The sequence below is a fragment of the Helicoverpa armigera genome, chromosome 19, assembly GCF_030705265.1.
Source record: "Helicoverpa armigera isolate CAAS_96S chromosome 19, ASM3070526v1, whole genome shotgun sequence".
Lineage (NCBI taxonomy): Eukaryota > Metazoa > Arthropoda > Insecta > Lepidoptera > Noctuidae > Helicoverpa > Helicoverpa armigera.
This window is the reverse complement of record NC_087138.1, coordinates 4,835,786-4,848,140: the sequence shown is the minus strand read 5'-3', so window position 1 is coordinate 4,848,140 and position 12,355 is coordinate 4,835,786. Positions and strand designations below refer to the sequence as shown.

The following is a 12,355-nucleotide window of genomic DNA, read 5'->3' as shown; positions in this document are numbered from 1 at the left end:
TAACATAATATTCATAAATAACACCTATGTAACAGCTGAGACGATTATTGTTAATACTTTCTTATGTAATAGATTGAAAACAAGTGACGACACACAACTTGGAGCTATTGATAGTTAGATTAATAAGAAGACGTAGGTAGTATTTGTGCATTCAAAACGTCATTGTAGAACACTGGTAGAATAAATTCAAAATGCAAACGTTTCTTTTTACACGCTTGAAATTCTGACTTATTTCCATGAACTTTAAGGTTCATAACTACATGTACTAGGAGGTGATTAATATTTGAGACGATTATCGTAAATACTTTCTTATGTAATGTATTAAAAACAAGTGACGACACAATTTGGAGCTATTCGAAAGTTAAGTAACAAGACATAGTACCTATTTGTGCATTCATAACGTCATGGAGAACACTGGTAGAATAAATTCAAAATGCAAACGTTTCTTTTTATAGGCGATTAATCTTGATACTTGCATTATCGAAATTCTAACTTATTTTTATTAACTTTAAGGTTCATAATTACACGTTTTATTTAAGAGGTGATTTACTAGTATGATATATACTTACTTTCTCCCGGTTTTGCTGGCTCTGTGCAATGGTGTTGTTGTGAAGACCACATCCCGGCAGTTGGCGTGTCGGTACTGATCAACTAAATGCGGACGCACTTTCAGTAGGTGCTGTACCACCGCCAACCTAGGAGGAAAGTTTAAGGGTCAATACATAAGATATTTTCGGGTACAAACTCAAACTCAAAAATGTTTATTTATATTGTACAAAGCAGCCCGTACTCTGGAAGTTGGTGGTTGATTCACCCGTGCATCGGAGAGCACGTAAATGTCGGTCCTGCGCTTGATCTCTTTCCGGTCGTGTCGAATTGCCGTCCCATCGGGTTATGAGAGTAAAGGAATAGGGAGTCCCTATTAGGGAGTGCACCTGTGTCTGCGCAAATGCTCGTGCACTATAATATGTCCTGCGCAACTGGCTGATCTCCTTAAATGAGAACAGCCGCCGTGGCTGAAATCGGCCGTGGACGCCATTATCATTATATTGTACATCTTACCTGCCATACTGAGCAGCGAGATCCAAAGGGCTTTCATCGTTATTGTTCTTGATGGTCACATCAGCGCCTAGAGACACCAGTTGAGCCACCACATTCACGAAGCCGAACTGGGCTGCTATCAGTAGTGCTGTTTCGTGGGCTGATGTCTGTCAGGGAAAAGGATTTATATTAGTTATAGTACCTATACAGTGTTACTACGTATCTAAATAAATAAAAAGAAATGGCATGATAAGACAAAAGTTAAGAAGTCAATTATTCAAAGTAGGTTGAAAACTCTTTTTGAAGGATTTTACAAAAGATTGTCCAAAAAATGCAGAAATGGTGGAACAAACTCCCCAGCATATTGCTTTCCAGTAATCAATAGATGTTATACACACATGATAGGTACACAACCAATTTATCAACTATTCATGGTATTAATGACTTTGTGCTTGAAAAATTCAGAAATATAAACCTTGAATGCCCAAATACCTAACATAGAAAAAGGTAGGGTATGGCTGGTACGGTAGACTGCAAATCAGTGGTAGCTGTCATGCATCTTAACTCAATAGTAATAAGTACGATTTTCCTATAAAACTGTTACCACTAACCTGAAGTTGACTGTACCCATTGATATTTTTTTTAGTGTTGAGTTTGTGAAAAGTAGTCATGAACTTCTGATCCAAATTAAAATATATCTGTATACATGCCAACATCTGCAAATTCATTTCAGGAATGCCAAAACTATTGCAAGTCGTGTCCAACACGGCCTTTTACTTGGCTATATCTTATCCGTATTCAGATGTCGACGCCCCAGCACTGACCGGTTCTCGGTAAGGTAAGTCACCAGTTCCCAGGCTAGTCCTATTTAAACAACTATTAGTTATTGTACTTGAAGCATTGTTGTACAAGCAATTAAATTATTGCGATAGATTTTAGGCTGTTGTATTTGTTTAGAGTTTACTGTCAACTGTTTTATTGAAGTATTTCAGCTCCTTCTGAGATTTCCAAAAGTCATGAATATTCTACAAAAACCTTAAACAAGATTCAGATACGATGTTGCAATTCTCTGATGATGGTAAAAATTGTTACATAGTATAATTTTTTTATACATACATATATCTCTTATCATGTTACTGTTTACTTATCAAATCAAATCAAATCATTTATTTTGCACTGTACTGTTTACTTATAAGTATTCATAAGGCAGAAAGTTTTAACATTATACGTCTCTTATATTAGAGGAAAGTTATGTTTATCAACAATGTTTTCTACCAAAAGAATGGCCATACATAACTAGTCGAAAGTCTGTTCAAGGAGGAATATCCACAATTTATTCAGTGTATTATATTATATTGTCCCTTTCGTACGTTTTTCGTAAGTCCATAATTCAAGGTTGCCTTGAGCTAACACAGGTTGAATCAGGTATGTTTCAAAGCAGGTATGCGTAGGGTGTTGAAAACCACACACATAAGTAAGTACCTATATATGTAAAGGACTAAACTCTGACGTAATCAACATTCCTGGAATGTTCTGGAACTTAGTAACGCAAGGCCGAGAAATAGGAGATGGTTGTAGTATACCTCAGATATTTTAAATTAGTTTGGACACACTTACGTAGAATTTCGACTCTCAGCTGGAGCTCACATTTTAATAATAATGATTGATAGATTAAACATCTTAGATCTTGATAGATTAATCTCATGAAAGCAGCCCTAATTATTATGTAAATGTACCTACAAGCACATAGTCTTTCATGTGCATTTACACAAGTATGGGGGGCGCGTTTGCGTGGTGTAAAACATCTACAACTGTCTTCCCTTTTTGGATCATAGTAAAACTTCGACATTTTTACAAGAACACATTCGCAAAAACTGTATTACTCTCCGCTGCGCTGTCCAATTTTATACACTTCTATTGCCTACAAAAGATACAGAAAGTTCCAGAAGCTTTAGCAAAGACTTACCAGCTGATCGATGTTAACGGAAGGGTTCTTGTGAGTGAGGACCATCCAGCAGACTTCTGTGTCACCGTTGAACGCGGCCAGGTGAAGAGGCGTGGCGCCTTTCTTGTCCACCATGCATGGTGACGCCCCTGCTGCCAATAGGACGCGGACTATGTCTCTATAAATAAAGGAGTAGGGTTAATATGCTGATGAGATGCAACGGCTGGCAGGAGATGGATCCGAGAAGCCGAAAATCAATATCAGTGGCGTGCACTTGGAGAAGCCTATGTCCAGCAGTAGACTGCGATAGGCTGCTGATGATGATGATGATGATGATAGATGCAACAGTGTAACATAAAATGAAGAAATTCATCTTTTAAAATCATTTCATTAATATATCTTTTATGGGAGGCCGATACTTATATTGACTGCTTAAAACGAACTGGTAGAAGATATAGTAATTTTGCGCTGACCTCAAAGACCCAACTTGAACGAGGTAGCATCTATATTTTTGGCGCCTAATGTAAAGTAAACCTATAGCAATATTCGTGAAACAGACCTCTAAGACACGGGTTTATTGGCACATTTTGCGATATACGTATAGGATACTGTCCTTACACTTTCGAAGTAAGTAATAGTGCATGTAATGTGTAAAACGCGAGTCATCAAACCTAGCCAGATTTTCCTTGACATATATTTTTAAAGGCACAAACTTTTGGTACAATAAATTAATTATGTAAAATAGCAAGAGGTAAAATAGTGCCTACTTTCAATTCATTTTTATCAATTGGGAATATTACGTGGATGACACCATTTCCAAATCAGTGTCATATTTAAAATTTTAATTATTGTATCCTGTTTACGAGTAAAACCATTTGAACCAGTAAGTGATTCATATTAGAGATATAGACTAGTTTTCCTGTTGGGGCATTTCGTTAGTGTACCCAATTTGCGTCACAAATCATAAGCATAGCCATTAATATTTAATACATTTATATCACACAGCACAATATTAAGAGGAAAAGAACGACAGAAACTCTTCTATTGATTGGTAACTTAGTAGAAATCTATTCTTTGCTATTATCCCTGACCTCCCTGATATCAATATATCTACTACTAACATGGGCGTAGCGAGCTTTGGGCTCAGGGTGGGGCAGCAGTCAACCTATCCCCCGGGGAAGTGCGGGGGCCCTCCGATTTTTTGTCTCTTAATTTGAGAGATTAATATTTTCAGGTACAGAAAATAAACAATCACACACAGGACAAAAGGCAAAAGTAAGGGCATGTAGTTTCTGAATACGGGAGCAAAGCGAGCGCGAAATTTTTATCGGACTTAAACCAAATATTACCCACGTAAAATTTAGCCCAAACGTACTTAATTTTTTGTTGTTTGACAAATGCAAAAATAAGGGCATATAGTTTCTGAATATGCGAGCGAAGCGAGCGCGAAATTTTTATTGGACTTAACCAAATAGTACATAAAATTTAGCCCAAACATACTTAACGTTTTGTTTGTTGACCAATGCAAAAATAAGGGCATATAGTTTCTGAATATGCGAGCGAAGCGAGCGCGAAATTTTTATCGGACTTAACCAAATATTACATAAAATTTAGCCCAAACATACTTAACTTTTTGTTTGTTGACCAATGCAAAAATAAGGGCATATAGTTTCTGAATATGCGAGCGAAGCGAGCTCGAAATTTTTATCGGACTTAAACCAAATATTACGTAAAATTTAGCTCAAACGTACTTTTTGTTTCTTGACAAATACAAAAATAAAACAGCTTCTGAATACGCGAGCGAAGCGAGCGCGAAATTTTAATTATTTTTTAAGACTTAAAACCAAAAACTACGTAAAATGTCGCCCAAATATACATTTTCATGAATGGGGGGACTCGGTACGACACACCCGATTTACGTCCATACGAAAACCCCCTCGCTCGCATAGATAAGTCGATAAAAACCTAACCTAACCTAACGTATAGCAACGTCGCGCAGCTAAGCTTTGCGGACCACTCGGAATGCTTCCAGGGACCACCAGTGGTCCGCGGACCAGCGGTTAAGAACCACTGTGCTAAACGATCGTTCTATTGTACAGGTCGTACATGGCTGGGCAAGCAAAATAGCGAGCGCGGTTTTTACACTAGGATAAAATTGCATTTCCGAAATGGTGATCACATCTACCAGGACATGGACTCCTTCAATGCATTATTTTTTGGATTAGATGGACGGCTAGGCTCGCTACGCCACATAGCAACTATTCTTTTAGGGAATACGGCTCGCTTTCAAATGACGCGTGCACCGCGCACGTTCGGGAACTCTAGCGTGTATTTTGTTTTGATCGCGCTCTTTTCAAAGTCGACAATTTTTTTGTGCAATAACTTACGGATAGTACATATGATTGTTGATGTTGTTAGTTAGGGTTAGTAAAAAAAAAACATTGTTTAATTAGACACCTTATAGGTCAGAGCCAGGGCCCAGGGTGGGGCAAGTGCCCCAGCTTGCCCCAGTGTGGCTACGCCCATGACTACTAATAAAATAAGCTACCTGAGAAAATAGGTATAATGATATAAAAGAACGTGTTCATAAAATTATAGAGCAAAACAGAGGAATCTGCACGGTCATAAAAATGTAACAGAAATACAGTTTTACCAATTTGCCATATAAAGAATAAATAAATTGGATTAACACTTTTTGTGGGTTGACAATCCAATAATCATATTACGCTGAGTATTAGTGACTTTTCGGTACAATTTTCCTGTTTCAGCAGGGATATTCACAGTTAACAGTGAAATTATTACTTCAATGATGAAACTTTTACATATTTCAGTCAGAATAAAGCTAGCATATTTTATGTTATTATGATATTTTAGGATATAGCTTGACAACATTTAAAAAAAAGGGCCACAAAAAAAGTGTAAGAAACTTACCTGTGACCATTCAAACATGCTTGATGAAGTGGTGTATAACCATTATCGTCTTGCACATTAACACCAGCCCCTCTTCGTAAACTGCAACAAACAAGAACAAAATAAATACAAAAAGTATTCGCAGTCGGTAGGATTCGAACCTACGCTCCCAGAGGGAATCTGATTTCTAGTCAGACGCCTTAACCGCTCGGCCACGACTGCCGCGAGAGTGGAGTCGAAATTAGTGAATGTATTACAACTGTGATAGCGTATAAAGATAGCGTTGTTACAAGGTTAGCACAAAAATACAATCATTACAATCCAGCTGTTCTATTTAATTATATGTTGATTATTGATTACTAAAGTAATACTAATTATTCTCAAATTGAATGAATTATGATGCGACTTACGTAACGCAAGTATCAAATTACCCCTATGTTCCGTAATCGGGTTTTTTGCATCATGACATCACAAATGTGACGTCAGGTAATTTCCGTGTGAAATATAGCAGGCGCTTCTTCCTAGCGGAAACCAGGTCAGTTAAAACTGTGTTAAGTCACCCGCCCACTATATAAAAGATCATATTTTTATTAAAAACAAATCGATAAGATAATTTTATCGACACTTCAATAAGAAGAACTGAATGATAATTCTTTTCTATCTTTAGCGAACATTGATTATACGAGGGTTTGCGAACAAGACCAATAAAACCTCATTTCTCCGTCCTTGACCATACCAGGTGCGGTCGTTGAACGATGCACCTACAGTTCAAATCAAAAATACAAACAAAAACCGACTGTAATTACTAAGACCAAAGAACCATTTTACCGTAGCACAAGTCCTGAATAGCGTCGGATGTGTCAACAATGTAATTTGCCATTTTACCAAACAGACCATAATGTTGTGGTTTCTTTTCTTTGAAAGCTTAACGTTTTTGGGTTAAGATTTAGGTGAGGGAAAAACCCGGCAGTGGTTTTGGTTGCATGAACTTGTTAACTGGATAGCAACAGAAGCAAATACTATGACAACTAAATATAGATATGATAGGCAGACTGTATCACTATCTTGGCGTAGAAGAAAATGATAAACTGTCTAAAATCTATTGCTGTTTATCCTCCAGAAAATGAAAGAAAGAAAAATGCGACCTCTAGACTAATGAAACCTCCATTAAGCTTAATACAAGAGGACAAAAACAAAACATCACATGTACAGTCACGAGCAATAACATGGAAACGCCGTTAAAATTTAAATTCATGTAGTGACATAAAATCGCAAAAATAAGTATGCTAACTGTGTCCAAAAAATATGTAAACGTTAAATTGTATCAAAATTAACTACACATTTTTATCAAATTTACGTTAACAACAGATTTCTAAAAAAAATATTATGTTTTAGTTACAAAATAATGAACCCAAGGAAATTTCAATAATATGTTTACAGTAAACCAGTTTGCCAGTGACTTCGATGTTGAAGGAGTTCTAATATCTAATCGTACTGGCTGTTACAGTATTTATTTTTATATTTCAAACTAGCTTCTGCCCGCGACTTCGTACGCGGATCCTGTCCCTTATGCCAGCGACTACGGGGTCAGCAAAATCAAAGATCTGAATAGTCGCAATAGACGTGACCATAGGGATAAAAGTAGTGATTCTAATTAGTCCGCATTTAAGTTGTGTGTGGCAAAAATATTGCACGTATTATTACGTAAAAAAACATTAAATAGATGGACAAAGTCGTGGTGACTTAGTGGAATTCATGGTGGTTTAGTGGATAGAGAACCAATCTCTCAAGTATGAGCGTGCGTCTTTGATTCTAGGTCTGGCAAGTGCCTGCCAATGCAACTTTTCTAAGTTCGTATGTACTTTCTACGTATATTTTGGATACCAATGACCGTTATTTGGAGGGGATGTTAAACTGTAGGTTCCGACTGTCATTGAACATTCTTGGCAGTCATTATGGGTAGTCAGAAGCCAGTAAGTCTTACCAAGGGGTGTTTGGTTGAGTGGGTAGCCGGGTTGTGGAGGTCAGAGGCAGTCGCTCCTTGTAAAACATTGGTACTCAGTTGCATCGTGACTGGAAGTCGACCCTAACATAATTGGGACAAAGGCTCTTGAGATAATAACGACAATAATAATGAGATATAGGCACCGCAGGACATCTGAGGCTGATGACGGGGAGTAGCGACCCCGCGGGGCTATATATATTGAGTTCTCCAGGGAGAGTATACTGTCCCCCATCTCCGGCCGGTCGGAGTGAACCATGACGGGGGTAGGTCTCACGCCTCTGGCTTGGCTTGGCCGTCCAGAGTGGAGTCGCTAGAGCAGGATTAGTAGCCATGCTCGGAGGGTAGGTGCCTCATGGTAAGCACAGGGAGCGCGTAATCTGCGTTTAAAGTCGCAGTCTTCAGATGCTCATGTCCCTGTTGCCCTCTTGTTGCTATTCAGTGACTGGTTCCCGGGGGCCCAGTAAGTGAGGTGGCGAGTCTCCACCTGCCGTTTTTACATGTACCTAATACATTGTCATCCACTAACATCCCATCACAATAGTCCTCCATACTTAGCAATAGTTTAGCACAGAACCGGGGATTGTCTTTTTTTTAACGACGTCCACCGGGGATTGTCCTTGGGTTCATTTCTATAGTGTATAAAGGGATAATCGTCGGTTTTGTGTCACCATTTCATTAAAGTTGTCTCAAAAGGGCTTCAGCGTGTTGGCTTCGGCCCCACGTTTGCCTCCCAAAAATTCGGAACTCTGTAAAGACATACAAAATAATAATGAGATATAACGTAACAAAGTCGGAGAGTGGGGGCTCGTGACGCCACGTCTAGGTATGTAAAATTTGTACTAAGCAGTGACTTAACACGAAATTCAAGCGGTGTTGTATCTTCGTTATTATTTGGTTTGTGAGAGAGAGAAAAGAAAAATGCGTGTCCATTATATTAGGGTTATCTAAAAGACTGACTAATTACTTTTTTTGATTCACCATACCTATTTCATAACATTCATTTCTATACATTTCAAGTAGTATTGCTCTTGAAGCTCATCAGATGTTCCAGATCTTCGATGTTTATACGTCAAAAGAGAGTGCTTATCAGATTGAACCACTTTTGCTAAAACGTCATATCTTCATATGCTTCATATAGTCTAACAGGGCTCCTGGAGTTCCAGATCTTCGATGTTTATACGTCAATAGAGAGTGCTTATCAGATTGAACAACTTTTGCTAAAACGTCATACCTCTATATGCTATAGTCTAGCTGGGCCCCTGGAGTTCCACATCAGGTGTTTTAGATCTTCAATTTGTATAAGTCAATAGAAAGTGCTTATCAAATTGAACAACTTTTGCTAACACGTCATACTTGTATATGGTACAGAGAAGCTGGGCTCTTGGGGTTCCACATCAGGTGTTCCAAATCTTAAAATTTATTATCTCAGCTGAAAATGCTCATCAAATGAAACAATTTTTGCCACGGCACCATATTTGTATCTCTTATAGTTTTATTGGTCTGTTGGAGTTCTGCATCAGGTCTTCAAGTTTCGAAGATAAATTATAGCCTATATGTTGACCAGGCTTAATACTGATACAACAAAGAAAAAATCATTGAAATCCGTTCAGTAGTTCGGAAGATTAGCGTGTACAAACAAACAGACATACAGACATACAGACATACAGACAAACAGACAGAATTTTTTTTTTGGATTTGTGCTCCGTTACTGTTTCTAAACCCCACCCAATTATTATTTTTTTAATATATTCAATGTACAGACACAGTTTTTTTACAGATTTATTATATGTATAGATATTTTCATATGTCACTTGACTTGTCAAATTTCTCTCAATAAAATTTTCCCTTTACATAATAACTCTTGAAAGAGTTCCGTGTGAAAGAGGCTGAGCTAGATATATTAATTGTAATATATAAATTTAAAATGAACAGCGTGCCTTATCGTATTTCTACATATGACAAACACAAAATTATTGTTCTTAAAGAACAGGGACTTTCCGTAACAGACATTGCAAATGAATTGGGAATTACGGTGAGTTTGCATTTATTGTTGTTGTGTTTTAAACATCTATGTATAGGGTGCCACGCGTTGCGCAGTTATTAGAACAATTTACTTAGATGCCTTTTTTTTTCAGCGAAAAACCGTGTATTTGTGGCTCAAGCGGTGGGAAGATAACGGCGACGTTGTTAGTTTTAAAAGTAGTGGTCGTCCACGAAAAACTTCCGCGGCGCAGGACAGGCAGATCGTCAACAGTGTGGTCAGTAACGGATTTGTGAGAATTCAGGACATTTCATCTTCGCATTGCGTATCAACTTCGACAATTCGACGTCGCCTACGCACAGCTGGCCTACGTCACAGAGTTCCGGCGCGAAACCACTATTATCTGCACGACACAAGGAACAGAGACTACAATTTGCTCGAGAATACCTAAACTACGACTTCAGCAGAGCCATTTTTCTGATGAAAAGTGTTTGTTTCATCTGCTGATGGACGTTTATCTTTATGGCGGCCTAATAACACTCGTTATTTAGAAAGGAACATATTGCCATCTAGAAGAAGTGGCCGGATAAGCTTCGGCGTTTGGGGCTGGATGTCAGCCAGTGGACCTGGTGAATTGGCAGAGATTAGTGGACGAATGAATAGCGAGCAATATACCAGTATTTTAGACGAAGTTTTACTTCCTAGTCTGAACGTTTACTTTCCTGAACTGATGCCTATTGATTTTGTGCAGGATAATTCAGGTGTCCATAATTCCCGATTCACTCAAGCCTGGTTCAGTCGCAACCGGAATTTCGTGAATTCGTTGCCGTGGCCACCTAAAAGCCCTGACCTCAACCCTATAGAGAATTTGTGGGGGCTGATGGTCCAAGAGTGGGACAGCAACCAAGCGAGAACCAGAGAAGCTTTGGTCAGACACGTCCATGAGATATGGGATAGTTTTAGAGGCAATAATGTATGTTACAATATGGTTTCGTCAATGCAGGAAAGGCTGCAAGATGTTATAAACGCTGAAGGGGGCTACACAAGATTTTAGTTAATTTAAGGCCCATTTTCACCGACACGATGATACTACGACGATACGACGATATTATTATATTTGATTGGCTTAATTAATAATAATCATTCCGTTTGGTAACGAATTACAAGACTGATTTTGTATACCTTTGTTTTATTGTAGTAACCAACCCTTATTTATTTATAAAACTGTAATTATTACAGAAAAAAACCGGCCAAGTGCGAGTCGGACTCGTGCACGAAGGGTTCCGTAAATTACAGTTAAATCAACCTATCTCAAAAACTATAAGAGATACTTTGATCAAACCAAAAATCGTTGAAAGAGTTAATTAGCATGCATCACCTCTATTTTTTTTAGAATTTTATACCCCGTAGTTATAAAAATAGAGGGGGGGGGACATACTTTTTACGACTTTGAGAGCTGATATCTCAAAAACCGTTCACTTTAAGAAAAATGTTTTTTAGAAAACTTTATATCATTTTAAAAGACCTTTCCATTGATACCCCACACGGGTATGTACATCGAAAAAAAAAATTTCATCCCTCAGTTACATGTATGGGGGGCCCCACCCCCAATTCTTTTTTTACTATTTAGTGTCATATTTTTGTAGCGGTTCATACAACACATATTCCCATCAAATTTCATCACTGTAGTACTTATAGTTTCCGAGTAAATCGGCTGTGACAGACGGACAGACGGACAGACGGACATGACGAAACTATAAGGGTTCCGTTTTTGCCATTTTGGCTACGGAACCCTAAAAAGTAGGTATACACTTTCAATATCATTTTAATGTATCCATAACAATTCCTATAATATGTATACAACTGGCATTTCATGTGTATATGTTATAGAAATTGTCATGGATAATTCAAAATTACATTTTAAGTGTAAACTTTTTAGTGATTTTGTATCGTTTATATTACTATGAAACCAATGTATACCCAGTTTTGATACAGTATTACATGTAGATAATTTAGAAAAAAATATAGAACACATACTTTTTGAATGGTGGAATTTGAGATATTTTAGAAAATGTGACAATGTATATATATTATTGCTCGTGACTGTACATATACATATGTAAGTACATAATTATGTAGGTACTAATATAACATTGCGGGTCAACCGTTAGAGTGCCAAATAAACAATTATGAGAATAAACCAAACGGTACAATTTTGCGTAATAGCTGCGCAAACATTTTATAATGTTTTTGTGTCATGTGAACTAGAAAAACTCTGGTCATTACATCTGCTATTACTTATAAATAACGTAATGACGATTTTTTGTCCGGATTGACCCAGACAGAAAATATTGAAGAAATGATCAAGTCTGGTCACTGTGAAACTTCCTAGAGCATTTGAAATGTTCATAATGAGCTTATGAACCACTATTTTCGAGCCAACATAATTAATTAAGCATTTAATTCAACTAAA

General features: G+C 37.6%; 2 protein-coding genes and 1 non-coding gene across 14 annotated transcripts in view; 1 reads left to right on the top strand and 2 right to left on the bottom strand.

The window, feature by feature from the left end:
• LOC110372955 (E3 ubiquitin-protein ligase goliath) overlaps nt 1–12,355 on the top strand; it is a 470,889-nt gene that overhangs the window by 18,253 nt on the left and 440,281 nt on the right. The window lies entirely within an intron of this gene.
• LOC110372993 (uncharacterized) overlaps nt 1–12,355 on the bottom strand; it is a 116,861-nt gene that overhangs the window by 93,237 nt on the left and 11,269 nt on the right. For all 8 annotated transcript variants that reach the window (XM_021330064.3, XM_021330065.3, XM_021330071.3 and 5 more), the window contains 4 exons: nt 5,918–5,998; nt 3,008–3,164; nt 1,063–1,208; nt 570–695 (listed from right to left, as the gene is read on the bottom strand). In XM_021330064.3, the coding sequence (XP_021185739.3) occupies nt 570–695; nt 1,063–1,208; nt 3,008–3,164; nt 5,918–5,998 (510 nt within the window). The remainder of the gene's footprint in view (nt 1–569; nt 696–1,062; nt 1,209–3,007; nt 3,165–5,917; nt 5,999–12,355) is intronic.
• Nucleotides 6,037–6,118, bottom strand: Trnas-aga (transfer RNA serine (anticodon AGA)). Its single transcript has one exon. It is a non-coding gene; the product is annotated as a tRNA-Ser (tRNA).